The sequence below is a fragment of the Eretmochelys imbricata genome, chromosome 15 (genome assembly GCF_965152235.1).
Source record: "Eretmochelys imbricata isolate rEreImb1 chromosome 15, rEreImb1.hap1, whole genome shotgun sequence".
Lineage (NCBI taxonomy): Eukaryota > Metazoa > Chordata > Testudines > Cheloniidae > Eretmochelys > Eretmochelys imbricata.
This window is the reverse complement of record NC_135586.1, coordinates 32,656,127-32,681,822: the sequence shown is the minus strand read 5'-3', so window position 1 is coordinate 32,681,822 and position 25,696 is coordinate 32,656,127. Positions and strand designations below refer to the sequence as shown.

Genomic DNA, 25,696 nt, shown 5'->3' with positions numbered 1-25,696 from the left:
AGGAATATTTTCAACACACCACTGAACAGTGCACTGACCCACAGGAACCCCCTTACCAACACTACAAGAAGAGGAATTCTGCGTGGACTCCTCCTGTCGAAATGACAGACTGGACTTCTACATAGAATGCTTCCGCAGACGTGTACAGGCTGAAATTGTGAACAAACAGCATCACTTGCCCCATAACCTCAGCCATACAGAACACAATGCCATCCACAGCCTCAGAAACAACTCTGACATTATAACCAAAGGGGCTGACAAAGGAGGTGCTGTAGTCAGAATGAACAGGTTGGATTACGAACAGGAGGCTGCCAGGCAACTCTCCAACACCACATTCTACAGACCACTATCCTCTGACCCCACTGAGGAGTACCAAAAGAAACTACACCATCTGCTCAATAAACTCCCTGCGATAGCATGGGAACAAATCTACACACACCCCCAGACACACCCCCAGAGCCCCGACCAGGGGTATTCTATCTGCTATCCAAGATCCATAAACCTGGAAACCCTGGACACCCCATCATCTCAAGCATCGGCATTCTTACAGCAGGATTACCTGGAACTCTCTCCTCAGACCCTACGCTACCAGCACTCCTAGCCACCTTCGAGACACCACCGACTTCCTAAGGAAACTACAATGCATTGGTGATCTTCCTGAAAACACCTTCCTGGCCACCATGGATGTAGAAGCTCTTTACACCAATATTCCACATGAGGATGGACTACAAGCTGTCAGGAACAATAACCCTGATGAGGCCACAGCACACCTGGTGGCTGAGCTTTGTGACTTTGTCCTCACCCACAACCATTTCAGATTTGGAGACAACTTATACTTTCAAGTCAGTGGCACTGCTATGGGTACCCGCATGGCCCCACAGTATGCCAATATTTTTATGGCTGACTTAGAGCAACGCTTCCTCAGCTCTCGTCCCCTAGCACTCCTCCTCTACTTGCGCTACACTGATGACATCTTCATCATATGGACCCACGGGAAGGAGGCCCTTGAAGAATTCCACCTGGATTTCAACAACTTCCACCCCACCAGCCTGGACCAGTCCACACAAGAGATCCACTTCCTGGACACTACAGTACAAGTAAATGATGGTTACATAAACACCACCCTATTCCAGAAACCTACTGACCGCTATAGTTACCTACATACCTCCAGCTTCCATCCAGGACTCATCACGCGATCCACTGTCTACAGCCAAGCCCTAAGATACAACCGAATTTGCTCCAATCCCTCAGACAGAGACAAACACCTACAAGATCTTTATCAAGCATTCTTAAAACTTCAATACCCACCTGGAGAAGTGAGGAAACAGATTGACAGAGCGAGACGAGTACCCAGAAATCACCTACTACAGGACAGGCCCAACAAGGAAAATAACAGGACACCACAGACCATCTCGTACAGCCCCCAGCTAAAACCTCTCCAACACATCATCAGTGATCTAGAACCTATCCTGAAAAACGATCCCTCACTCTCACAGACCTTGGGAGACAGGCCAGTCCCCGCTTACAGACAGCCCCCCAACCTGAAGCAAATACTCACCAGCAACCACACACCACACCACAGAAACACTAACCCAGGAACCAATCCCTGTAGCAAACCTCGTTGCCTATTCTGTCCCCATATCTACTCTAGCGACACCATCAGAGGACCGAACCACATCAGCCACACCATCAGAGGCTCATTCACCTGCACGTCTACTAATGCTATATATGCCGTCATGTGCCAGCAATGCCCCTCTGCCATGTACATTGGCCAAACCGGACAGTCCCTACATAAAAGAATAAATGGACACAAATCGGACATCAGGAATGGTAATATACAAAAGCCAGTAGGAGAACACTTCAATCTTCCTGAACATTCGATAACAGATTTAAAAGTAGCTATGCTTGAACAAAAAAACTTCAGAAACAGACTTCAAAGAGAAACAGCGGAACTAAAATTCATTTGCAAATATAACACCATTAATTTGGGACTGGGAGTGGCTGGCTCTTACAAAAGCAGCTTTGCCTCTCCTGGAATTGACACCTCCTCATCTATTATTGGGAGTGGACCACATCCACCCTGATCGAATTGACCCTGTCATCACTGGTTCTCCACTGGTTCTCCACTTCTCTTCATGTATCAGTATAATAATGCTTGCATCTGTAATTTTCACTCCATGGATCCGATGAAGTGGGTTCTAGCCCATGAAAGCTTATGCCCAAATAAATCTGTTAGTCTTTAAGGTGCCACTGGACTCCTTGTTGTTTTTGTGGATACAGACTAACATGGCTACCCCCTATACAGTGATAAAATAGCAACCTAGTAGCAAGTCTCAATAGGAGGTGGCCCTATCAGGCCAGCACTGCTATACTGAATTCCGTATATAACTCTTCTCCTTTCTTCTCATGCTCCCAGAGAACCTCATCTGTCGGCAACACCCAAACACCTCTCCACCCAACCCTTCCCTCATATTCAGCCCATCAATTTCCATGACTTCACTACTGCACTCATCCCCTCCTCCCTGGTCCTTCCTGCACCTTCTCTGTCTCATGTATTGTCTCCTCCTTCTTTGCTCACTCCTCTAATTGTGACCTGACATGCTCTTGCCCACCAAAGTCGTTTTCACTAACCTCCCAGCCCTGGGTTACCCCAAACAGCTGCTTCCTCCACTCCCATTTCCATGCCTCTGAATACCTCTGAGCCAGTAAGGAGGGAAAAGACGGGCTAGTGGATTGGTCATTAGCCTAGAACCTGAGAGACCCAGGTTCTAGTCCCTGCCCTACCCCAGACATCTTACATGACCTTGGCCAATTCACTTAGCCTACCTGTGCCTCAGTTCCCCATCTGTACAACACAGCAAATAGCCCTGCCCTACCTCCCAGAGGTGATGTAAGGCTGAATACACTGCCAGTTGTGAGGTCCCAGCTACTATGATGATGGGGGCCACATCTGTGCCTCAGGTAGCCAAACCGCCTACGTTCCCCAGCATGCATTCCCACAACCATGGCTTGGCTCCCTGCTGCTCCTCCTCACACATGCCCTTCTCCCTTTCTGCAAGTGCTTACTGACATTCTCAAAGGAAAATCAACAGCTGTGGTCTCCCTCCTCTCACCCAGACCCTCTTCTCCCACCACAGCAAGGTTTCTCTACAGCACACCTCTCTTGCCACCAACCTCAAGCCTTCCACAACTTATTGCTATCCTTTGGCTTTCTAGCCTTTGCACTTACATGGCCATTTGTCCAACAGCATGTGTCACATGGCGTGGCATTGGGAGGGAGGCCCCCCTTCCAGGGAGGGAGGGAAAGTGGCATGGGTCTCTGCACAGCCCCTTTGGAGTGGCATCAGGGGCCCCTCCCCTCCAGAAAGATATATATGGCAACATGAAGACCCCCTCCCCAAGGCTCCCAGTAGCACCTTCTGCGACCCAGTCTCCTCAGCTGGGCTGGTGCTGTCAATGCCCACCCTACTTCCCCCGCCCAAAGCAGTGGATCTTGGCGTTAACACCTCAGAGAGATCCATGGGTCACTCAGATCAGCGCTACTGGTTCAGGCAGGCAGTAGATTCAGGCAAATGTCACTGTATCTGTAGCTTGTGTTTTCAAGCTTTTCTTTGCAGCCAAGAGAACTAGAAATGTACTTTTGTTCAAGTGAACACTGAGGCTGTGATGTAATCACATGGCGCAAGGAGCTGGAGCCTTAGGCACAGAGGCCTGTGGTACCTACGCTTTGATCCAGCCCTTGCAGCATGTGTCCAAATTGAATCAACTGTTCAGTTCATCTTGAGGGAGTGGTGTTATATGGCTATACAGGCTAACCCTAGAATTCTCACACAACGGGGCAGCATTGGTCACACTTGCTGCTGATTACTTACATTACATTAAAATGATAAAGTACAAATATGTTTCCATGTCAGACAACAGTCAACCTTCCTGTCCGATGATTCATTGTGTCTTTATTTGTACAGACACATGCTAAAGAAGGGCCTTCATTCATACTTCACGCAGGCATCTCATGAACCTACCTAACTCCAGGCCTTCAGTGAGAGAGAAGAAGAGGGGTCTGCCGGTTATTGCAGGAGTGATCTGGGCAGCTCTAGGGCATGAACCACACCTATGTAAGAGAAGGGGAAACATGTTTAAAAATCTTACAGTCAATAGATTCATACGGCCAGAAGGGGCCATTGCTCTCATCCTGTCTGAATTCCTGTGTAACACATGCGACAGGTCTTTCCTTAACTCCTGTCTGAACTGGAGCATCTCTTTTAGACAAAGCGCCAATCTTGCTTTAAACATTGTCAGTGGTTGAGACTGCACCAAAGCCCTTGGTAAGGTATTCCAATACTTACTTACCCTAATTGTTGAAAATGTGTGCCTTATTTCCAGTCTGAATTTGTCTAGTTTTAATTGCCAGCCATTGGATCAGGTTATACCTGTGCCTGCTAAACTGAAGAAACCATTATCAGATTACTGTTCCCCATATAGATACTTACCGACTGTGATCAAATCACCCCTTAACCTTCTCTCTGTTAAAATGAACAGATTGCGCTCTTTGTTTCTATTGCTATAAGGCATGTTTTTCACCCTTTAATCATTCTTGTGGCTCTTCTCTGAACCCGCTCAAATTTATCAACGTTGTTTTTGAATGGTGGATGTCAGAACTGGATGCGGTATTCCAGCAGCAATCACACCAGTGCCAAAAACAGAGGTAACATAAGCTCCCTTGTCCTACTTGATATTCCTGTTGGTACATACAATGATCACGGCCCTTTCAGCCACAGTGTTACCCTAGGCGCTCATGATGAGCTGATTAGCCACCATGATACTCAAGTCTTTTTCAGAGTCACTGCTTCCCAGAAGAGAATCCCCTATCCTGTAAATATGGCCTTCATTCTTTGTGCCTAGCTGTGTACAGTTACATTTAGCCACATTAAAAAGCATATTGTTTGCTTGTGCCCAGTGTACTAAGCAGTCCAGATGGCTCTGTATTAGTGACCTGTCCACTTGCTTTTTACCACTCCCCCAGTCTTTGGATCATCTGCAAAGTTTACCAGTGATGGTTTTATTTTTTCTTTCAGGTCATTGATAAAAATATCGACTAGCATACAGCCAAGAACTGTTCCCTGTGGGACACCAGCTCGGATGATTCTCCATTTACAGTTACATTTTGAGACCTGTCATTTAGCCAGATTTTAATCCATTTAATGTGTGCCCGTTAATTTTGTATTGCTCTAGTTTTTTAATCAAAATGTTGTGAGGTACCAATTCAAAACCCTTACCGAAGTTGTACTATATTGCAGCAACACTCTTATCTTTATCAACCAAACTTGTAATCTCATCAAAAAAAGATATCAAGTTTGTTTGACAGGATCTGTTTTCCATATACCCATGTTGATTGGGAATTATTACATTATCTTTCTATACTTCTTCATTAATTTAGTCTCACATCAGCCATTCCATTATTTTGCTGGGAATCAATGTCAGATTGACAGGACTATAATTATCTGGGTTGTCTCATTTAATCTTTTTAAATATTATTATAATATTAGCTTTCTTCCAGTCTTCTGAAGCTTCCCCTATGTTCCAAGATTTACTGAAAATCAAGATTAACTGCTTAGCTAGCTCCTTGGCCAGCTCTTTGAAAACTCTTGGATGCAAGTTATCCAGACTTGCTGTTTTAAGAATATCAAACTTTGTTAATTGCTGTTTAACATCCTCCTGCATTACTAGTGGAATGGAAAGTGTTTCTTCATCATCATCACCATCATATGATATGACTACATCATCTGGCTTTTTCCAGATACAGAATATTTATTGAACATTTCTGCTTTTCCTGCATTATTATTGATAATTCTACCATTTTTATCTAGCAATACTAATGTTAGGATTCTTTTTTGTTCCAAATATACTTTAAAAAATCCTCTTATTTTCCTGAACAATTCTGGCCATTGATTTCTCCCTGTGTCCTTTAGCTTCCCTTATCATTTTTTTTTTTTACAATTCCTAGCTTCTGATTTATGTTCATTATGATAAACTTCCCTTTTATTCTTTTTCTTTCTTTCTTTCTTTTAAACCAATGCAGTCTTCTTTCTTGACCATGGCTTTTTGAGGGCATTTAGTAAAATGTTCTTAAACAATTCCCAATTATCATTCCATTTTTCTGTTTAACTTCAAGTATATATATTACTGAACCCTTAGTATTGCCATTTCAGACACACTGCTTCTACAAGATGTACACAGTTGCCTTTCCAGACGTGCCACTACAGCTGAAGTCAAATGGCTGCTCGGCACCTCTGAAAAGGTAGTCCACAGTCCCAGCAATTATATTAAAATAGATCTGAAATTAACATGGAGATGAAGTGAGCTTTATTTGTGAGCTCAAATAAATTTTAGTCTCTAAGGTGCCACAAGTACTCCATTTCTTTTTGTGGATACAGACTAACACGGCTGCTACTCTGAAATGTGCTAAACTGTATCACTGCTGACTTGCCTTTCTTTTTGCACCTGTGTTCTTTGTCTCATATTCTGTGCAAATGCAGCTACAACCACCCTCCTCCCACTCCACACACACATACAATTATATAAAATCCGTGATTGGGAGCTTGTCTTCATATTTGTCTATACTGTACCTAGAACATTTTTTGAACTAAATAAATAATATTTCAACTTCTGCTTGTCCATATGCTGGATGTCTTGACAAGAGGTAACTTTGCTTGAAAAGAACTTTCCTCCAGTGTACTTTATGTGACCAGATTCTACACACAGACAAAACAGAAAATGCAATTACATTTTATTACAAGGAATTTGGAAAACAGATTTTTTTTAACAAAGTTAGCTATTTTAAAGTGTTACCTGGGGCTGTATATAATGGTTTTCACTCACCAGTGTGAAATGTAATGAAAGACAGCAAAGTTTATTAAGCATGATTCAAACTGCATCTTAATTACTAGCTTCATTTTCTGAGGCAACAAGAAATAAAATGAAAAAAGAAATTAGTTTTACAAATGTTGCCATATATCTTTAGGAAAAAACAATCAAAACCACCACCCTTAAAATTCGCAGAGGGTGCATAGCTTGAGTTTCCCAATGTTTTAAGCTATTTCCTTATATGGTGGCCCATAAGAATTCTCTTCTAAAATATCTGTTGGGGGAGTTAGCAGCATATGTATCTGAGTGCATGAGCTGCAAGGGCTGCAGATGCCTAAGAAAAGGCTTGTACAGTCTTTGATGGACCAGTAGGAGTCTCTGTTTAGATAATTTGATTTAATTTGTAAAACTGAAGCTTAGATTTTCAGGTTTTGCAGCAATGCAGAGATTCTTGTGAATTTGCTGTTAGATTCTTTTCTATTGGATATATTATCAAATAATTAAAAAAAATAAAAATATCAAATTATCAAACGTTTTGTTTAGGCTGGAGGTCCAGCAGTTGGGCAACTGCCACATGTCATGTTATTCCTATTGCTCTGTCTCAGGGCTTTGTCCTACCACCCATCACCATAGTATTTGGGTGCCTTCCACATAAAATAAATAGAAAGAGCAAAGTCCCTTATGGACTTCATAGAGCCTTTGGTACCTTTCCCTTTTTGGGGTAAGAAAACTGCTTGGGGAATGGGTTCTCTTATTATTCATTTCCTTTTTTTTTTTTTCCTTTTTGTCGGGGTTTATAAATAGAAGGAGGTGTCCATGACACTTTTATGATGAAAAGCTTACTGCCTTATTTGACTCTGCTGGCTAACACGATTTCCTTGCCATAACATGTGTGGATGGAATGTGTAAAACTGTTACTACTAGAATGCTGCTGACTGTTACTATTACCCAGGCGACAGAGACTGACGGAATCTGATTTCTGTGACATTCAAAGGGCAGTTTCTCTCAGCAGCAAAAGTCACTAAACTGGAGAAAATTATTCCATGATCTCCAGAACTGCAGCCCCACATTTGTGAGTGATGAGTTGAAAAGATGCTTTTATGTAATCCAAGGCAGCGGTGTGTATGTGAGGGAGTGAATTAAATTTGCCCAACACCTGCCTATTGTGTAGCACATCTGGCTCTGGCTTATCAGCCATACTTGACCTAGGATCTTTAACTAGCCTATACACAGTATGTTTGCCCTTTGTATGTTAATAAATAATAATTTGTGCTTCTGCAGTATCTTCCATCCAAGGATATAGTTTTATGAACATTCATGAAGAAAATCTCACAGCTCTGTGTGGAGTAACTATTATCCACATTGCAGAGAAGCTACAGAGAAACAAACTGACCTTCCCAAGGCTACAAAGCAATTCAGTGGTATAGCTGTGACAAGAATACAGAACTCTACTTCGGTCCTGGCTTCACCACTATACCACACTCCCTCCCCAAAGACCACATCTCACAAGCACTAATGACAACTATACAATGACAGGTTTCAGAGTAACAGCCATGTTAGTCTGTATTCGCAAAAAGAAAAGGAGTACTTGTGGCACCTTAGAGACTAACCAATTTATTTGAGCATAAGCTTTCGTGAGGTACAGCTCAGTTCATCGGATGCAATGGGTGAAATTCTGGTGCCACTGAAGTCAAAAGGGGTCTTTCCAACTGGCTGCAGTAAAACCAGAATTTCATCCTATATTCCCTGAAGAATATAGAAGTTTGTGCTGAGCCCAAAAGGTGACACACCAGATGAAAATCTGGTCTTCCGAAACAAATTTTTAACAAATCTTTACTAGTTGCTACTCTGAATGTGTTGGTCCAAAGAAACATCGATACACTCTGTGTGCAGGAGACCAGATGGTTAGAAAATACAGCCTGAGAAACATCGATACACTCTGTGTGCAGGAGACCAGATGGTTAGGAAATACAGTCTGGGCTGTAAGCTGTACTATGCAGGTGGTGGTGGAAAGAGAAATGGTGTAGGAGTGGTGATTTACAATGATCTTTGTAAAAGCGTTTGGGACATCATTAGTGTGAATGACTGTTTAATGGTCTCCGAATACAAGGAAAGGAGTGCAGGTTATTTGTGGTATTGGTAAACACCCCACAACAGAGAAGGAAGAGATCAGGCAGAGCCTGCAAAACCTAGCAGATATGGCTGGACCAGAGAAATTACTGCTGATCCTGGGAGATTTCAGTGCTCATGCATAGGGCCCTACCAAATTAATAGCTATGAAAAACACATCACGGACCATGAAATCTGGTCTCCCCCTGGGAGATCTCGCCTTTTGTGTGCTTTTACCCTACACTATACAGATTTCATGCGGGGGGGGACGGGACACCAGCGTTTTTAAACTGGGGGGGGTCCTGACCCAAAAGGGAGTTGCAAGGTTATTTTATGGGGGTCATGGGGGCCACCTTTGCTTCTGCACTGCCTTCAGAGCTGGGTGGCTGGAGAGCAGTGGCTGATGGCCAGGCGCCCAGATCTGAAGGCAGCGCCTTGCCAGCAGCAGTGCATGCCATCCTTACTTCTGCACTGCTGCTGGCAGCGGCTCTGCCTTCAGAGCTGGGCTCCTGGCCAGGAGCTACCGCTCTCCAGCTGCCCAGCTCTGAAGGCAGCGCCTTGCCAGCAGCAGTGCGGAAGTAAGGGTCGCCGTACCGCAACCCGCCCTACAATAACCTTCTGACCACCCCACAAACTCCTTTTTGGGTCAGGACCCTTACAATTACAACACCATGAAATTTCAGATTTAAATAGCTGAAATCATGAAATTTATTATTTTAAAAATCCTATGACCGTGAAATTGGTAGGTCCCTACTCATGCGGGTTCAACTCATTCAAGCTCTGACCAAATACGGGGACAGTATGAGCTGGGATCAGAGAATGCAGCAGGCACCGCACTACTTGACTTGCATTTAGACAATCAGTGGGTGACTGCCAACACTTGGTTTAAGAAATGAGGAAGTCATTGCTATACGTAATGAAGTGGTGGAGTAAGCACACAAATAGATTTCTTGCTAACCTGAATGAACCAAAGGAAGATGGTTACAGATTGTAATGTCATCCTGAGTTAAACGGTCGCACCCCAACACAAGCCATTGTTGGTAACAGTAGCAACTTGCAAATGGACCCAGCATAAGCTTTGCTCTAACAATACACGCATCAGATTGTGGAGACTGAGCAGGGCAACTTCAGATAAGTTTAGAGAGACAGTCACAAGGTTTGAGCCAAGAGCTACTCAAACTGGAACAGCAAAAGAGGAGTGGTGTATCTTCAAGAATGTATTGATCTGAGAAGCTGAGATCCTACACGTGCTAAGTTGAGCAGACCGCAATCTCATGACGAACAGCAGTGGAATGCGGAGGTGCAGAAAGCAGTAAAAAAATAAGAGAGAAGCCAGAAAGGTGGTGGAAAATAGCTATAGAGCCTCCAAGAGAAAAACAGCAAAGCAACAGTCAGAAAGGTGAAAAACCTAGTGTTAGACAAGCTGTATAATGAGTTGATCAACTGCCCTCAACTTGACAAAAAAAAATATGTGTGATTGTGTGGACAAGAAACGAAAGAAAGGAAGACAGAATGAACATACCATTTGTCAAGAATGTAGGGGGCAGACTGCTTGTGACAGGAGACATGGTATGTAACTGATGGTGAGAATACTATGAGAGTCTGCTTAATGAGGAGAAACCTTTTTATGCTACACTGCTATCATGTCAACTGATAATACAGCTGTCAATGACCTGTCAGAAGCAGGCATCAAGGCAGCACCGCTGAAGATGGCACTTGGAAAACCAGCAGGTCCAACAAAGTCACGACAGAAATGATCAAAGCCTTGAGAGAGGTTTGGTGAGTCCCAAAAGTCCTAAAAGAATGAAGAAAGTCAATACTGGAAATGATATACTAACAAAAATGTGATATAAATGACTGTTTGAAATACCAAGGAATTAAATTGCAGTCCCACTGCATGAAACTGTTAGAGAGAATCATAGACAGTCACATTTGCCAAAAAGTAGAGCCTATTTTAGGAAAGAAGCAGTGGTTTTAAAAAAGAAAAAGAGGCAATTGGGGATATGTTCATAGCTAGATGGTTGGTGGAAAAGAAGCTGGAGGGAAACATGGAGTATGGTCGGGCTTCCCTCATTTTGGAAAATGCATTCGACAAAGTACCTAAGCAACTGCTACTATTCTATGGGGTACTTAAGAAGGGAACAATCAGTTGTACACATGGGAAATGACTGCCTAGGAAGGAGTACTGCGGAAAGGAATCCGGGGGTCATAGTGGACCACAAGCTAAATATGAGTTAACAGTGTAAAACTGTTGCAAAAAAAGCGAACATCATTCTGGGATGTATTAGCAGGAATGTTGTAAGCAAGACACGAGAAGTAATTCTTCTTCTCTACTCCACGCTGATTAGGCCTCAACTGGAATACTGTGTTCAGCTCTGGGCGCCACATTTCAGGACAAAGTGGAGAAACTCAAGAGAAGAGCAACAAAAATGATTAAACGTCTAGAAAACATGACCTATGAGGGAAGGTTGAAAAACTGGGTTTGTTCAGTCTGAAAAAGAGAAGACTGAGAGGGGACATAACAGTTTTCAAGTACATAAAAGGTTGTTACAAAGAGGAGGGAGAAAAATCGGTCTCATTAACCTCTGAGGCAAGGACAAGAAGCAATGGGCTTAAATTGCAACAAGGGAGGTTTAAATTGGACATTAGGAAAATCTTCCTGTCAGGGTGGTTAAGCACTGGAATAAATTGCCTAGGGAGGCTGTGGAATCTCCATCACTGGAGATTGTTAAGAACAGGTTAGGCAAACACCTGTGAGGGATGGTACTAGATAATACTTAGTCCTGCCACAAGTACAGGGGACTGGACTAGATGACCTCGCAAGGTCCATTCCAGGCCTATGATTCTGTGATCTTGTCCAGATGGTGATGGGTTTCTGTGATGGTTCCATGAAAAAAGTAGAGATGCCCTTTGGTGTAACACAGGTTTTCAAGGTGAAGGTTGGGCTCCACCAGGGATCAGTACTTAGTCCATTACTATTCATAATTGTGATGGACTTCATCAGTAAGCAAATCCAAATGGAAGGTGGTACAAAATTTATCTATGCAGACAATATTGCACTAATGGCTGATACTAAGGAAGATTTTGATGCCTGGAACAGGGAACTAATAAACTCTGGCCTAACAATGAGTAAATAAAAGACTGAAGACTTGTTCAGAAACAATACAGATTAGTATTAACATTGCAGGACAGCACCTAACTTGGGTTTCTGCATTTTAAGTAATTTGTGGTCTGGTTAGTAGCAAATGGAGAAATCAAGAGAATTACAAGCAAGGCTGTTGAGCACAGGGGAAGTCTGGCGCAAGATCAGTGGAGTGATTTAGGATAAACAGATGCCCAGACTACTTAAGGGACGATACAAAAACATGGCAACCCCAGCTCTTGTGTACAGATCAGTCATTAACCTGTTGTATTAACTTAGATGGAAAATAGAGCCAAGCATATTAATATAACCCAGTTACCGTTAAACATTAAACAATGTTAAACAAAGTTCTAGGTTTGGTATACAGAGATCTCATCTTACTTAGCACCACAGGAAACCACCATCAAAAAGTCCTTTTAACCTTTAATTAAAGATAAAGAAAAGAAGGAACTGGCCCAGGGAAATGTAGATCAGCAATTAGTAAAGGGATGCAGCACACAGCTGCTATACTGTGGGTGGGACCAGGTCTGGGGGAAGCGGCTATGCCCTAAGGAAGAGAATTAGAATTGTGGTATCCCAGGGAAGGGGGCTGCACTGGGACTGCCTCAGCAGGCAGTTGTGATCAGAGATCTGAGTCCAAAAGGGGTGGCTCAGCAGGAGGGCTGGGGTCACTGAGGACTCAAGTAGACATAAGGAGTCCCCAGGGAAGAAGCCCATATGGTGCTACTCAATTCCAGTAGGAACCTGGCAACCTAGCCAGATCACGCGAGGGTACCATGATGGGCCCTGCTGGACTGTTAGAAGACTGGGCCCAGGGAGAGCAGCAGGACATTTTGGACTGCGTACCACGGAAGGGGTTTGTTTGTTTGTTTTGCACATGGACTGTGTGAGACTCAGCCAGAGGGCTGACAAGCACAGCGGCCAACAGGGGGCACCGTGAGCAGAGAAAAAAGTGCAGGCATGCATACACCCGACCAGGGGGCGCTCGCGTGAAGTGGGTGCCACCCCGTTACAACCTCTCCAACATCTCCCTTTACAAAAGAGTATTGACTCTTCCACAACAAATCATGTTCAGCTTCGTGTCTGATCATTCTATTCTCTACTATAGTTTTGACCAATTTGTCATCTGAGTCCTTCTCTTTCTGGCTCATTCTGGTCACGAAACCTGTAAGCATCAGGATGATGAAGGCTTGAGGTCCCAGGAAATGGCAGGCGTGGCAGCCATGATGGTGAAGTTTGCTTCAGTAGCCTCCAGCTGTTCTCTTCCAGCTGTTCTTTCTTTTGGTCTGTTCCTTTTTTTGTTCTTTCGTACTTTCCCACAAAATCTCTTTCTTTTAAGAACCCAACAAGGGAGTGATGGGTGGAGTAGGCTATTTCCTCATTAGTTTGTCCACTAATTAACCTAATATCTGACAACCTAACTTCCACCTCCTGCTTTTAAAATGCATAATTTTAACATCGTCCTTGAATCTTATCAACTTGGCCTTTTTGTTTAGACTAATTCAATTATTCTATCTCCCTTACATACCTTTTCCCATAAACATTTGTTGTTATAGTTTGTTGTAACATCTTATGAACTTTTACATACTTTTTACAGTTGAGCTCACTATTCGAGTAAATTTATAGGCCTAATTGTCACAACAAACCAGAGAGAGGCACTTAAGAAGACTTTAAACCATTGAAATTAGATGTTTGAGAGCAGTAAGAAGGGTGATTTTGCTTGACCACATGTGGAATGATGTCATCAGGAGAAAGCCCAAGCAGGAGCGGATTTACCATGAAACAAACCATGCAGTGGCACACCCTCAATGACAGGAGGGCCCCCAAAATGCAGGAGAAATATCTGACAACCTGCCGGCGGTGCAGGAGGGCTCAGGAAGGCAGGCTGCCTGTAGGCTGTGGCTGGTGGCCCCACACTGCTCCTGGAAGTGGCTAGCTGCTAGCACATCTCTGCACTCCCCTGGTGGGGTGGGGGAGGTGGCAGCGCATGGAGGCCTGCTGCCCCCCAAGCGCTAAGGTGGCTCCCTGCCCACTCTGCTTCCCTTCCCCCAAACCACTCCCAGAAGCGGACAGCCTGTCCCTGTGGCCAATGGGTGGGCGGGAGAGGTCTCTACGTGCTGCCTCCGCCCCAACCGCCGACTCCGCAGCTCCCATTGGCCAGAAACTACGGCCAATGGTAGCTGCAGGAGTGACACCTGCTGGCAGCGGCACACGGAGACCCCCAACCCCCTGCACCTAGGAGCCGCTGCTCTGCTCCCCTCACGCACCCCAACCCCCAGCCCAGAGTCTGCACCCAGCACCCAAACTTCCTCCCAGACCCCACCCCCCGCACTCCAACCCCTTGCCCTAATCAAGGTACCTGCACTGATCTGGCAACTCAAGACCAACTAGCTGGGAAATGGGGAAGAAGAAGTAGTAGAGCCTGATTAATGCCATTTGCCCTTTTGTGGGTGGTATGAGTAATGCAGCCAAGGCCTTTTCTCTTTCAGAAGAGTAAATAAAGTTTTCAGATGACACAAAAATTGGGAGAGCGGTGAAGAATGAAGAGGACAGGTTTCTGATTCAGAGCAATCTTGCACACTTGGTAAATTGAGCACAAGCATACAATATGTGTTTTGATACAGCTAAATGTTAATGTCTAAAAACAAAGATTTAGGCCATACTTACAGGACAAGGACTCTATGCTGGGAAGCAATGACTCTGAAAAAGATTTAGGGGTGGTGATGGATAATCAGCTGAACAGGAATTCCCAATGTGATGATGTTTATGCACCAAAGAGTTAATGCAATGCATGTGTGCATAAACAGGGGAATCTTGAATAGGAGTGGAGAGGTTATTTTACCTCTGTATTTGGCTCTGATGAAACCACTGCTGAAATGCTGTGTCCGGTTCTGGTGCCCACAATTCAAGAAGGATGTTAATAAACCAGAGAATACAAAGAAGAGTCACAAGAATGATAAAAGGATTAGAAAACATGCCTTTAGTGAATGAGCTCTTTGAGTCTATCTATTTAGCTTAACAAACGGAAAGTTAAGGGGTGACTTGATTAGTCTATAAGTATCTACATGGGGAACAAATATTTAGTAATGGGCTTGTCAATCTAGCAGAGAAAGGTCTAACATGATCCAATGGCTGAAAGTTGAAGCTAGACAAATTCAGACTGGAAATAAGGCATAAATTCTTAACAGTGAGAGTAATTAACCATTGGAACAATTTACCAAGTGTTGTGATAGAGTCTCCATCACTGACAATTTTTAAATCAAGATTGGATGTTTTTCTAAAAGATCTGCTTTAGGAAGTATTTTGGGGAAATTCTATGGCCTGTGTTATACAGGAGATGAGACTAGATGATCACAGTATTGTTTTCTGGCCTGAGAAACTGTGAATATTCCCCCACTCCCTACATTGCCTGTCTCTGAACGCAAACAGAGAAAAACCCTACCATGTCTTCCTCATTCATCCAGATGAGACAAAGAAAAAAAACTTTATAGTATGTAATCCGTGTGCCCAGAAACCAGTGTAGATGTAAGCAGAGTCAGGATGAGCTCTACCCTGACATCTGGTGGCGAGTCATGGTGGGTTGTGGAAAAGAACTTAGGGGCTGATCTCATTTGCATAGGCACACTCACCCTGCCTAGATGCAAAAAGAAAAGGAGTCCTTGTGGCACCTTAGAGACTAACCAGTTTATTTGAGCATGAGCTTTCGTGAGCTACAGCTCACTTCATCAGATGGTCACTTTGGCTGCTGTAGGAGCCCCAGTTTCTCTGTTATTGGGGCAGGAATAAACTGTTGTTATCCTGATTATGTGAATCAAGGACAGTGGAACTGTACTTGACCTTTTGTTATGATGGAGGGACTCACCATCAACAAGCAGCACTCGCTAGGCAAGGGTCATGGGTTCCAAAACCCAGTGAATGGAGAGAAGCTGGTCCAGTGCCCCCATTGTATGATTCTCACACTCTGGGGTTTGTATAGGGGCCTATATACCATGTAGCCATCTTGCAGCCCAGCATGGAGATGTACCACAAATGGGGAAAGGTGTACCACAAATGGGGAAAGGTGTGTACGGTGCATGGCACTTGCATCTTGGGATGATGGAACATATAGGGTATGGCACTGAGGAAATGAGGTCTAACGTAGTATGTTGTGTGAGCATGCTGCCAGGGTGAAGGGGATGGGTATGAGCCGCTACAAAGGTGCTATCCGCAGGTAATGAGCGTAGAAGGCCCTACAGAGTGGGGTTGCTGAGGTGGGGGAACTCTACAGCATTTAGTACTTGGTTGGGGATTACAGAGTGAGCCTGCAGGATGTGAGATTCAGGGGAGGAACACCAGTTTAATTTTTTCTTTTGAAAATTTTTTCAACAGAACAAGTTTTTTGATTGAATAGAAATTTGTTTTCATTTATTTTTTTTATTTCTCAAATAAAACTTTCAAATAAAAATTTTGATTTTTTTTTAACATTACATTTAAAAAAAAATGTGGATAGGTGTAATAGAGCTAAAGTCTCATTACCAGGCCAGGTGGTCTCATGGCCCATATACCTCTCAGCAGGAAGGCCTTTCTGACCAGTTCCTCACCTGAGGATGCATTTAGCTTCACCTTGAGTTGCAATGTCCTTGCCCTCTTCTTATCAGAGGAGCTTATGCCTTGCTTGCTGAAGGGGCAGTTGGTAGGGGAACCCGGGCCCTCCCATTCCACCAGGCTCCAACCTAGGGTTCTATGAGAGTCAACAGGGTCAGGCATCCTGGAGTACCCTTGGAGTTATCCACCCTGGGTCACTTCCTACTATCTATCTCTCCTCCATGACTTCAAGTGTAACATATGGTAACAAAAGAAAAAGAAGAGGCAACTAAACCTTTAGCCCAAACTGGGCTCAGCATGCAGTCCTACTCCCCACAGGGAGACTTCTTCAACACCCTTGCCCAGGAGCTCTCAAGATAAGTCTGTCTTCTACCCAGCCTCCCAAAGACTGAGCAGGGTTACTCCCTTTTAAGCTTCCTGTCCAGTTGTAGAATGCTCTGCAGGTCTGGAGGGGCATGGCTACCTGGAACCAGTACTGTCCTTTAACCCTTTTGGGCCCCATGTCGGGTATGTACATCCCATCAAAATGGGAAATCATTCTTTCACTTTAACAAAAAGTATGCCTCCTTTTTTCCACTAGAAGGGAGTAAAAGAGGGAGGGTACACACAGTGAAAACCATTTTTTAAAAAATTTGTTTAGAAAATTTCTTGTAAATCCAAAACAATTACTGTACCTAAAATTTCAAACAAAATGAAGAAATTGTCTGCAAAATCAACTTACCTTTTTCGAAAAGCTCTAGACAGGAGGATATATAACTTGTTGCATCAGCAGTACGGCCAGCTCCAAACATTCAAAACTCATGAGTCACACAAATCTCATGACTTTTTGGGGTCTAAAAATGATGAGATTAAAAAAAATGTTGGATTATTTTTATTTGCCTTCTAGTTCCTGAGCCTCCAGAGTCACTCGGTTCATATTTTCAAGCTTTTATCTGCAACCACCAGAGTTAGAAACTTACTCTTTTTCTTTGAACTGAAAAAGAGTCTCTCATAATCTCATTACTCCAGGAGCTGGAGCTTTAGGACACCACCACATATCACAAGACTCTCAATATAATCCTCTACGTGCACACACGTGCACACCCATAGGCGATGCAGAGTCTAGCACCCAGCTGTGGGATGGAGATTCCTATTGGCTGTGATACTTGCACTGCGGGAGCCATACACTTACAGGAAGTGAGAGGTTTGGTTTAGGGTGTAACACTTAGTTGAGAAACTGATTATGGATGGGCTTGGCAGAATTCAATTTATTTATTTTTAGAATTGAGACAGACAATCATAATACTTATTTTAAAGCATTTTTTTATTTTTATCAATTGAAATTTTCAAAATTGCAGGAGATAATGAGTGTGTGTGTGTGCGTCAGAACATGATTAATGACAGTACCTGCTGAGATTCTGAAAGTTAAAGCTTCATAACAATAAAAAACACAAATTGTCAACATTACATGTCAAAACATACAAATTTTCGTATCCGTAAATCAAACTTCAGCTCTCAAACAATATTTTTCTTGCTTTGCCTTGTCTATAAATTTTTGTTATCAATGGAAATATTTTTTCAGCAGTTTGCGTGCGTGTGTATGAAGAAATCAACGTTTACTTACATTTACTGATTAAAATCTATGCCTTCCAAGCCTACCTATAGAGGACAGCACTGTTGTGGGGGGGCCCTAAATTGTGTGACACCAGGTTGAGGGACTCTACAAGCCATGGTTCTCAAACTTTTGTACTGATGACCCCTTTCACACAGCAAGCCTCCGTGTGTGACCCCCCCCATATAAATTAAAAACACTTTTTTACATATTGAACACGATTATAAATGCTGGAAGCAAAGCGGGGCTTGGGGTGGAGGCTGACAGCTTATGACCTCCTATGTAATAACCTTGTGACCCCCTGAGGGGTCCCAACCCCCAGTTTGAGAACCTCTGCTCTACAGGGTGTGATCTGTGTTTTTGGGGGTGGGGGCTCGCTAAGGGATGCTACCCAAGTGGGGAGGAGGACTCCATGGGAGGGCTCTATAAGGGATGTTATTGAGGTGGGGGAGGGGAACTCTATAGGGTGTGGCGCGGGGCGCTCTACGAGGGATGTTATTGAGGTGTGGGAGGGGAACACTATAGGGTGTGGTGCAGGGGGCTCTATGAGGGACGTTATCCAGGTGGGGGAGGGGAATGCAGTAGGGTGGGGGAGGGGCGCTCTATGAGGGACCTTATCCAGGTGGGGGAGGGGCGCTCTATGAGGGACGTTATCCAGGTGGGGGAGGGGAATGCTGTAGGGTGGGGCGCTCTATGAGGGATGTTATCCAGGTGGGGGAGGGGAACGCTGTAGGGTGGGGGAGAGGCGCTCTATGAGGGACGTTATGCAGGTGTGGGAGGGGAATGCTGTAGGGTGGGGTGCTCTATGAGGGACGTTATCCAGGTGGGGGAGGGGAACGCTGTAGGGTGGCGGAGGGGCGTTCTATGAGGGACGTTATCCAGGTGGGGGAGGGGGCGCTCTATTAGGGATGTTTTCCAGGTGGGGAAGGGGCGTTCTACGAGGGACGTTATCCAGGTGTGGGAGAGGAACGCTGTAGGGTGGCAGAGGGGCGCTCTATCAGGGATGTTTTCCAGGTGGGGGAGGGGCGCTCTATGAGGGACGTTTTCCAGGTGGGGGAGGGGCGCTCTATGAGGGACGTTATCCAGGTGGGGGAGGGGAACGCTGTAGGGTGGCGGAGGGGCGCTCTATCAGGGACGTTATCCAGGTGGGGGAGGGGCGCTCTATGAGGGACGTTTTCCAGGTGGGGGAGGGGAACGCTGTAGGGTGGCGGAGGGGCGCTCTATCAGGGACGTTTTCCACGTGGGGGAGGGGCGCTCTATCAGGGATGTTTTCCAGGTGGGGGAGGGGCGCTCTATCAGGGACGCTATCCAGGTCGGCGCTTCTCTGGGGCGTGGCTCGGCCCAGGCCAGGAGCTCTAGGGGGGCGGTACCGGGGACTCCTCGGGCCCTGCCGGCAGTACCCAAGGCGGCCCCACCAGGCAGCGCCATCGGCGGAGGCGCCCGACTAGGGCGGGTGTGGCCCTGGGCGGCCTCGAGGCTCTCGAGGGCGGGGCCGCAGGGGACCGGGAGGGTCCTGGCCGCGGTGATTGGCTGGTGAGGAACGAGGCGAGTCTCTCGAGGAGTGGTGCCGCAGGGATTGGTCGAGCAAGGAGCTCGAGGTTCCTAATTGGACTCGATTAGGGGCGGTAACCTGCGATGCTGCTGGCATCGATCATTGGCTACTGTGGGAGGAGGCTGGCGCGAGCCGGCTGCCGCTTCGGGGATTGGGCGAGCGGCTGCGAAGGGGCGGGGTTCCGATCCCGGAAACCGCGCGGTGAAGTCTGGGTAAGCGGTGCCGGTCGCACCTGCGCACTGTGGCTCTGCGTGTGGGAAGATGGTGCTCATCAAGGAATTGTGAGTGGGGGGCCGGGGATCGACCGCGCCGCACATCGCTCCGAGGGGAGGGGCCCCCGCGCCCTGCCCCCCCGCGCCTCTTTGCCTCTGGGCTCCGGCCGGGCTCCTCCCTCCGTCCCGGGCTCCTCTCCGCCGCCGCCCGCCCCCCCGCAATGCCGTGCTCCTCTTCTCCCCCCCCCCAGTCCCGGGCTCCTCTCGGCCGCCGCCTGTCCCCCCCCGACCCCGTCCCGGGCTCCTCTTCCTCCCTCCCCCCCCGACCCCCCGCAGTGCCGTGCTCCTCTTCTCCCCCCACCCCCCCCAGTCCCGGGCTCCTCTCGGCCGCCGCCTGCCCCCCCCGACCCCGCCCCGGGCTCCTCTTCCCTCCTCCCCCCGACCCCCTGCAGTGCCGTGCTCCTCTTCTCTCCCCCCCCCAACCCCCCCCCAGTCCCGGGCTCCTCTCCGCCGCCGCCCGCCCCCCCGCAGTGCCGTGCTCCTCTTCTCCCCCCCCCCCCCCCAGTCCCGGGCTCCTCCTCCTCCCCCCGTCCCCGTCCCGGGCTCCTCTTCTCTCCCCCCCCCAGTCCCGGGCTCCTCGCCGCCGCCCGCCTTCTTTCCCCCCCTCCGCCCCCAGTTCCGGGCTCCTCCCGTCCGGGCTCGCCGCCGCGCCCCCCCCCCCATACCCCGTCGCGGGCTCCTCTTCTCCCCCCCCCCAGTCCCGGGCTCCTCTCGGCCGCCGCCTGCCCCCTCCCGACCCCGTCCCGGGCTCCTCTTCCTCCCTCCCCCCCCGACCCCCCGCAGTGCCGTGCTCCTCTTCTCCCCCCACCCCCCCCCCCCAGTCCCGGGCTCCTCTCGGCCGCCGCCTGCCCCCCCCGACCCCGCCCCGGGCTCCTCTTCCCTCCTCCCCCCGACCCCCTGCAGTGCCGTGCTCCTCTTCTCCCCCCACCCCCCCCAGTCCCGGGCTCCTCTCCGCCGCCCCCGTCCCCGTCCCCGTCCCGGGCTCCTCTTCTCTCCCCCCCAGTCCCGGGCTCCTCGCCGCCGCCCGCCTTCTCTCCCCCCCTCCGCCCCCAGTTCCGGGCTCCTCCTGTCCGGGCTCGCCGCCGCGCCCCCCCCCCCATACCCCGTCGCGGGCTTCTCTTCTCCCCCGCAGTCGCGGGCTCCTCTCCGCCGCCGCCCGCCCCCGTCCCGGCCTTGGCCCCATCCCGGGCTCCTCACCCCCCCAGCCCGGCCCCTCTCCGAACGGGCCCCCGTGGGGCCTGGCTATCGCCCTGTGGGGTCCTGCAGCACCTGCCTCGGGGACTTCTCCCTCACCCCTGCAGACAGGTGGTGAATCCTCCTTCCTCTTCCCCTCTCTGTACCATGTTTCCATCTTGCCCTGCATCTCCACTGGCTATTGTGCCTGGCTCTTGCCTGTTTCATGCCCTTGAGGGGCACTGCCCCGTCACCGATTAGCTGCCTGCCTCCCCTCTGCCACCGGGGCTAACCTAGTCTGTAACAGCTTCGACTAACTGACCTGCCCACAAATGGTCAAATCGTGTCTAATAGGGACTGAGTGCCTTGTTTGTTCTTAATTAGTAATAAATAATACTCCGCAAGCCATGGGTTTCCCCCACCCAAGGCAGATGAGATGTGCCTTAACTGTGATGTGGGTGTCCCCTGAACCCTCTTGGGGGAAGGGAAAAGTAAAGAAGAGATTCTGAGCCTGGACTGTCTTGGAGGGATGAGTACTGAGCCTGATTCCAGAGAGGGCAAAAGTGAATGAGTTTCAGTAAGTCCTAGAGCACTGGGGAAGATCCATACAACTGGAAGAAAGCTAATGTTGTGGCAATTTTTAAAAAGGGTGAATGGAATGAACTGAGTAATTACAGGCCTGTGAGCCTGCCATTAATTGTAGGCAAGATATTGGAGCAGCTGATGCTGCACTCCATTAATAAAGAATTAAAGGAGGGTAATGTCATTAATGCAAATCAGCATGGGTTTATGGAAAATAGATCTTGTCAAACTAACTCAAGATCTGTCTTCATGAGATTGCAGGTTGTTAATGACTATAATAGTGTTGACATACATAGATTTCTGTGAGGCATTTGACTTGGTACTACATGACTTGTTGATTAAAAGGATGAATGGGATACAATGATCATGGTATACATTAAGTGTATTAAAAACTGGCTAACTGCTAGGTCTTAAATCTGTAAACAGAAATTGTAAACAGGAATAATCATCAAGCAGGTGTATTTCCATTGAGGTTCTGGAGGGATTAGTTGTATGCTAGAAGTGTTTGCAATTGACACACAAATTTGGAGAGTGATAAATAATGAAAAGAGACAGGTCACTGATTCAGAGAGATCTGGGATTGCTTGGTAAATAGGGCACAAACTATGTTTTAATATGGCTAAATAGAAATGTATAAATCTAAGAACAAAAATGTAGGCCATAGTTATAGGATGGGGACTGTGTCCTGGGAAATAGTGACTCAGAAAAAATTGAGTGGTGTGGTAGATAATCATCTGAATGTCAGCTCCCAATGTGATTCTGTGGCAAAAAGAGCTACCTAATGCAGTCCTAGGGTGCATAAACAAGGGAATCCTCTAGTAGGCATAGAGAGGTTATTTTACTGCTGTATTTAGCACTGCTCTAGTGCAGCTGGAATACTGTAGTTCGGTTTTGGTGCCCACAATTCAAGAAGGGAATTGATAAATTGGAACAGGTTCAGAGAAGAGCCAGGAGTGTGAGTAAAGGATTAGAAACCCTGCCTTATAGTGATAGACTCACAGAGCTCAATCTATTTAGCTTAACAAACGGAGGTTAGGGTGTGACTTGATTACAATCTAGGAGTGTCTACATGAGGAACAAATATTTAATAACGGACTCTTCAGTCTAGCAGAGAAAGCTCTAACATGGTCCAGTGGCTGGAAGTTGATGCTAGACAAATTCAAACTGGAAATAAGGTGTACATTTTTGACACGGTAATTAACCACTTGAACAGTTTACCCAGGGTCATGGTGGATTCTCTGTCATTGACTATTCTTAAGTCAAGGTTTGATATTTTTCTAAAAAAGATGCTCTAGAAATTATTTTCAGGAAATTCTGTGACTTATTTACAGGTCACACTAGATAATCACAATGGCCCTTTTGGCTTTTGACTCCATAAATCTGAACTATTGGTTTGCTCTGGACTGTATTTATATTAGACATGAATAACTGAGTTTTAAAATTACCCTGTGAACCTGGCCTAATAATTGCCAACAGACAGTGGTGATGATTATACTTCACATGTTCTCTACTCCTTTTTCATTTTTTTAGCAGGAGAACCAACTCTAGGTTTCTTCTCTAAAGGAAAGAATGTTCCCTTGGTATCATTGCAGTGTGTTGGTAACAGGTTTTAACAAATATGCCAGATTTATCTATTCTATTTTGTTGTTTACAGAGCAAAGTGTAATTGTTGAGATTGTACTATAAATGATGATTTAATGGGGGATTGGTCCTGCTTTGAGCAGGGGATTGGACTAGATGACCTCCTGAGGTCCCTTCCAACCCTGATATTCTATGATTCTATGAAATATGCAAGTGCAGATACTAGAACAGTTTTAAGTATGGAATTACAACTTGTGGTGTGTTATGCATTGTTTACCTGTTAGATAAAGGAAATGCTAGAAGCACTAGAAACCGCAATAACAGATTGGGATGAAATAACAGTTGTCAATTGCGAAGACTGACTCAAACTTTTGCACTTTCTTAGATTAAGCAGTTTTCATACATCTGACAATGTCTCTGAGTGCTCAGCTTCTCCTAGAGCTCTTTCATACAGCAATGCCTTAAAGTGTTGGTTTTGCTCAAACTTGAGGGATGGAATTGGCAGTGGGCAGCTGGCTTAAAATGATGGTTCTGAGTTTTAAAATTAGCTCTTTTCATCTGTCCAAAGTAATGTCAAAGTTGATGTTTGGAGGCCATGTCTAAAATATCTACTAGCAAATGTAATTGCCTCATTCCCATTATCTTGAAATGTCTCTTCCTCTGCTGGGCATTGCACTGAATTTTGTTTTGTTGAAGAAATTCCCACTGTGTCCAGAATAAATCTTCCCTTATGTTGCACTTCCAAGTCAACTATGGTGACTTGTTAAAGGAATGTACTTCTTCCTTGTACATAACCTGAACTTCTGGTCAGGTTTATGATGTTTGGAGCCCCAGTGTTAACTTTAGGACTTAATGCTGTGACAACTTAAGCAATATTTAGCAAATTCCTCTGCCAAGCAAATGAGTTAGTGCTGGAGTGTCAAATGTGGACCACCACCAACAGTCATAATGTACAGAATAATGCTTCAGCTCTTGTCTTTATAGCACAGATACTGATGATCTTGTTGATTTGTGGTTAATATACACTGTCGTCCTGTGCTTTACTTTGTTCTATCCACTCTCATTTGTCCTCACAGCCTACATGAGAGGGGAGAATTGCATCCCAGTAGAAATGAACATTGCAGACTGTGTAGATCATCACTGCACTGAGACTCTGCTGTTTCGATGGCCCACTTGTTTGAGAGAGAGATGGATATGGATGGACTCATCTAACAGTTTCCTTCTGACGGGTTATGAGTAATCAGTCAGCTAAAAAAACCTCCCTCTTACAACAGCAGTTGGGAAAGAGTCCATAGACTCGAGGCTGCAATGTTGGCACAATGACTTATAGACGTCACTGCTTGAAAAGACCAGTTTCATTTCTCTCCCTCCCTTGACCAGTGCAGGCTTGTTCCCTATGTTGTTTTCTAATGGTTTTTGTAGTGTAGTTTTGAAGGGTTCAATTATGGGGCTCTCACCATTTCCATTAGGAGACTGTTTTTCCAAGTGATGTACTGAAATTTTTCTGATGCTTAGCTGTGTATAATTGCACCTACGTATGCCCTCTTTGACCCCTCCAAATAATTCCTTTCTTCTGGTGTCTATATCTATTCAGTGCAGTACAATATAATACAACTTTATTTGCATTTTGTATTTGGCACAAACTGTGTTCCAAAGCCCTTGGATTAAATTTCACAACTGCATCATTGTTATACTATACAAAGTATTACATAACTTTTACTCTTTTGGCATAAGGAATTATTTCAACCTGTTTATGCTGCTTTTATCAGAATTTGCTCCAGTTTTTGATTTTAAGCATCTTTGCAGTGCTTGAGATGTGGAACAAAGAGTTAAAAATATACAGCATTAAAATACAAGTAAACACAAGATGCCAGCCAAGACTCTCCAAATAATTGCTCTCCAAAATCCAGTAAACAGTACCACCTCATCATCATCATCTCCAAATTAATCCCATCAACCCATCTCCCTGTATGCTTAGGGACAAGATGAGCCCCGGGAGAGTGTCCAGAAAAGTAACGAATCTGAGGAGTGGCCAGGAGTGCATTCTGGAGTAAGGAGCACCACCTTCTCTGATTTAGACCAAAGTGGCTCCAGTTTGAGCATTTCTGTTGCTTGCAACCACAGCAGTATGCATAGGGAGATGGGCTGTCACTTAACTAGCCATAATAATTAATTTTTATTAACCACTTTGCACTTTATAGGTCAAAGCAGCACTTTGAACTCCACCTGGGAGTCAGCAGATGGAC

The 25,696-nt window shown here is 45.9% G+C and overlaps 1 protein-coding gene and 1 long non-coding RNA gene across 2 annotated transcripts in view; one reads left to right on the top strand and one right to left on the bottom strand.

Annotated features, from left to right (window-relative positions):
* The window catches only part of LOC144275571 (uncharacterized), a 64,148-nt gene extending 46,559 nt beyond the window's left edge, over positions 1–17,589 (bottom strand). The window contains exons 1-2 of the long non-coding RNA XR_013348049.1: positions 17,421–17,589; positions 4,023–4,111 (exon numbers count right to left, since the gene is read on the bottom strand). This is a non-coding gene — a long non-coding RNA (uncharacterized LOC144275571). The remainder of the gene's footprint in view (positions 1–4,022; positions 4,112–17,420) is intronic.
* A 2,454-nt stretch (positions 17,590–20,043) lies between these two features.
* Positions 20,044–25,696, top strand: part of PITPNB (phosphatidylinositol transfer protein beta) — an 80,825-nt gene continuing 75,172 nt past the window's right edge. Inside the window, exon 1 of the mRNA XM_077834940.1 lies at positions 20,044–20,123. Within this exon, the coding sequence (XP_077691066.1) occupies positions 20,104–20,123 (20 nt within the window). The 5' untranslated portion in view covers positions 20,044–20,103. The remainder of the gene's footprint in view (positions 20,124–25,696) is intronic.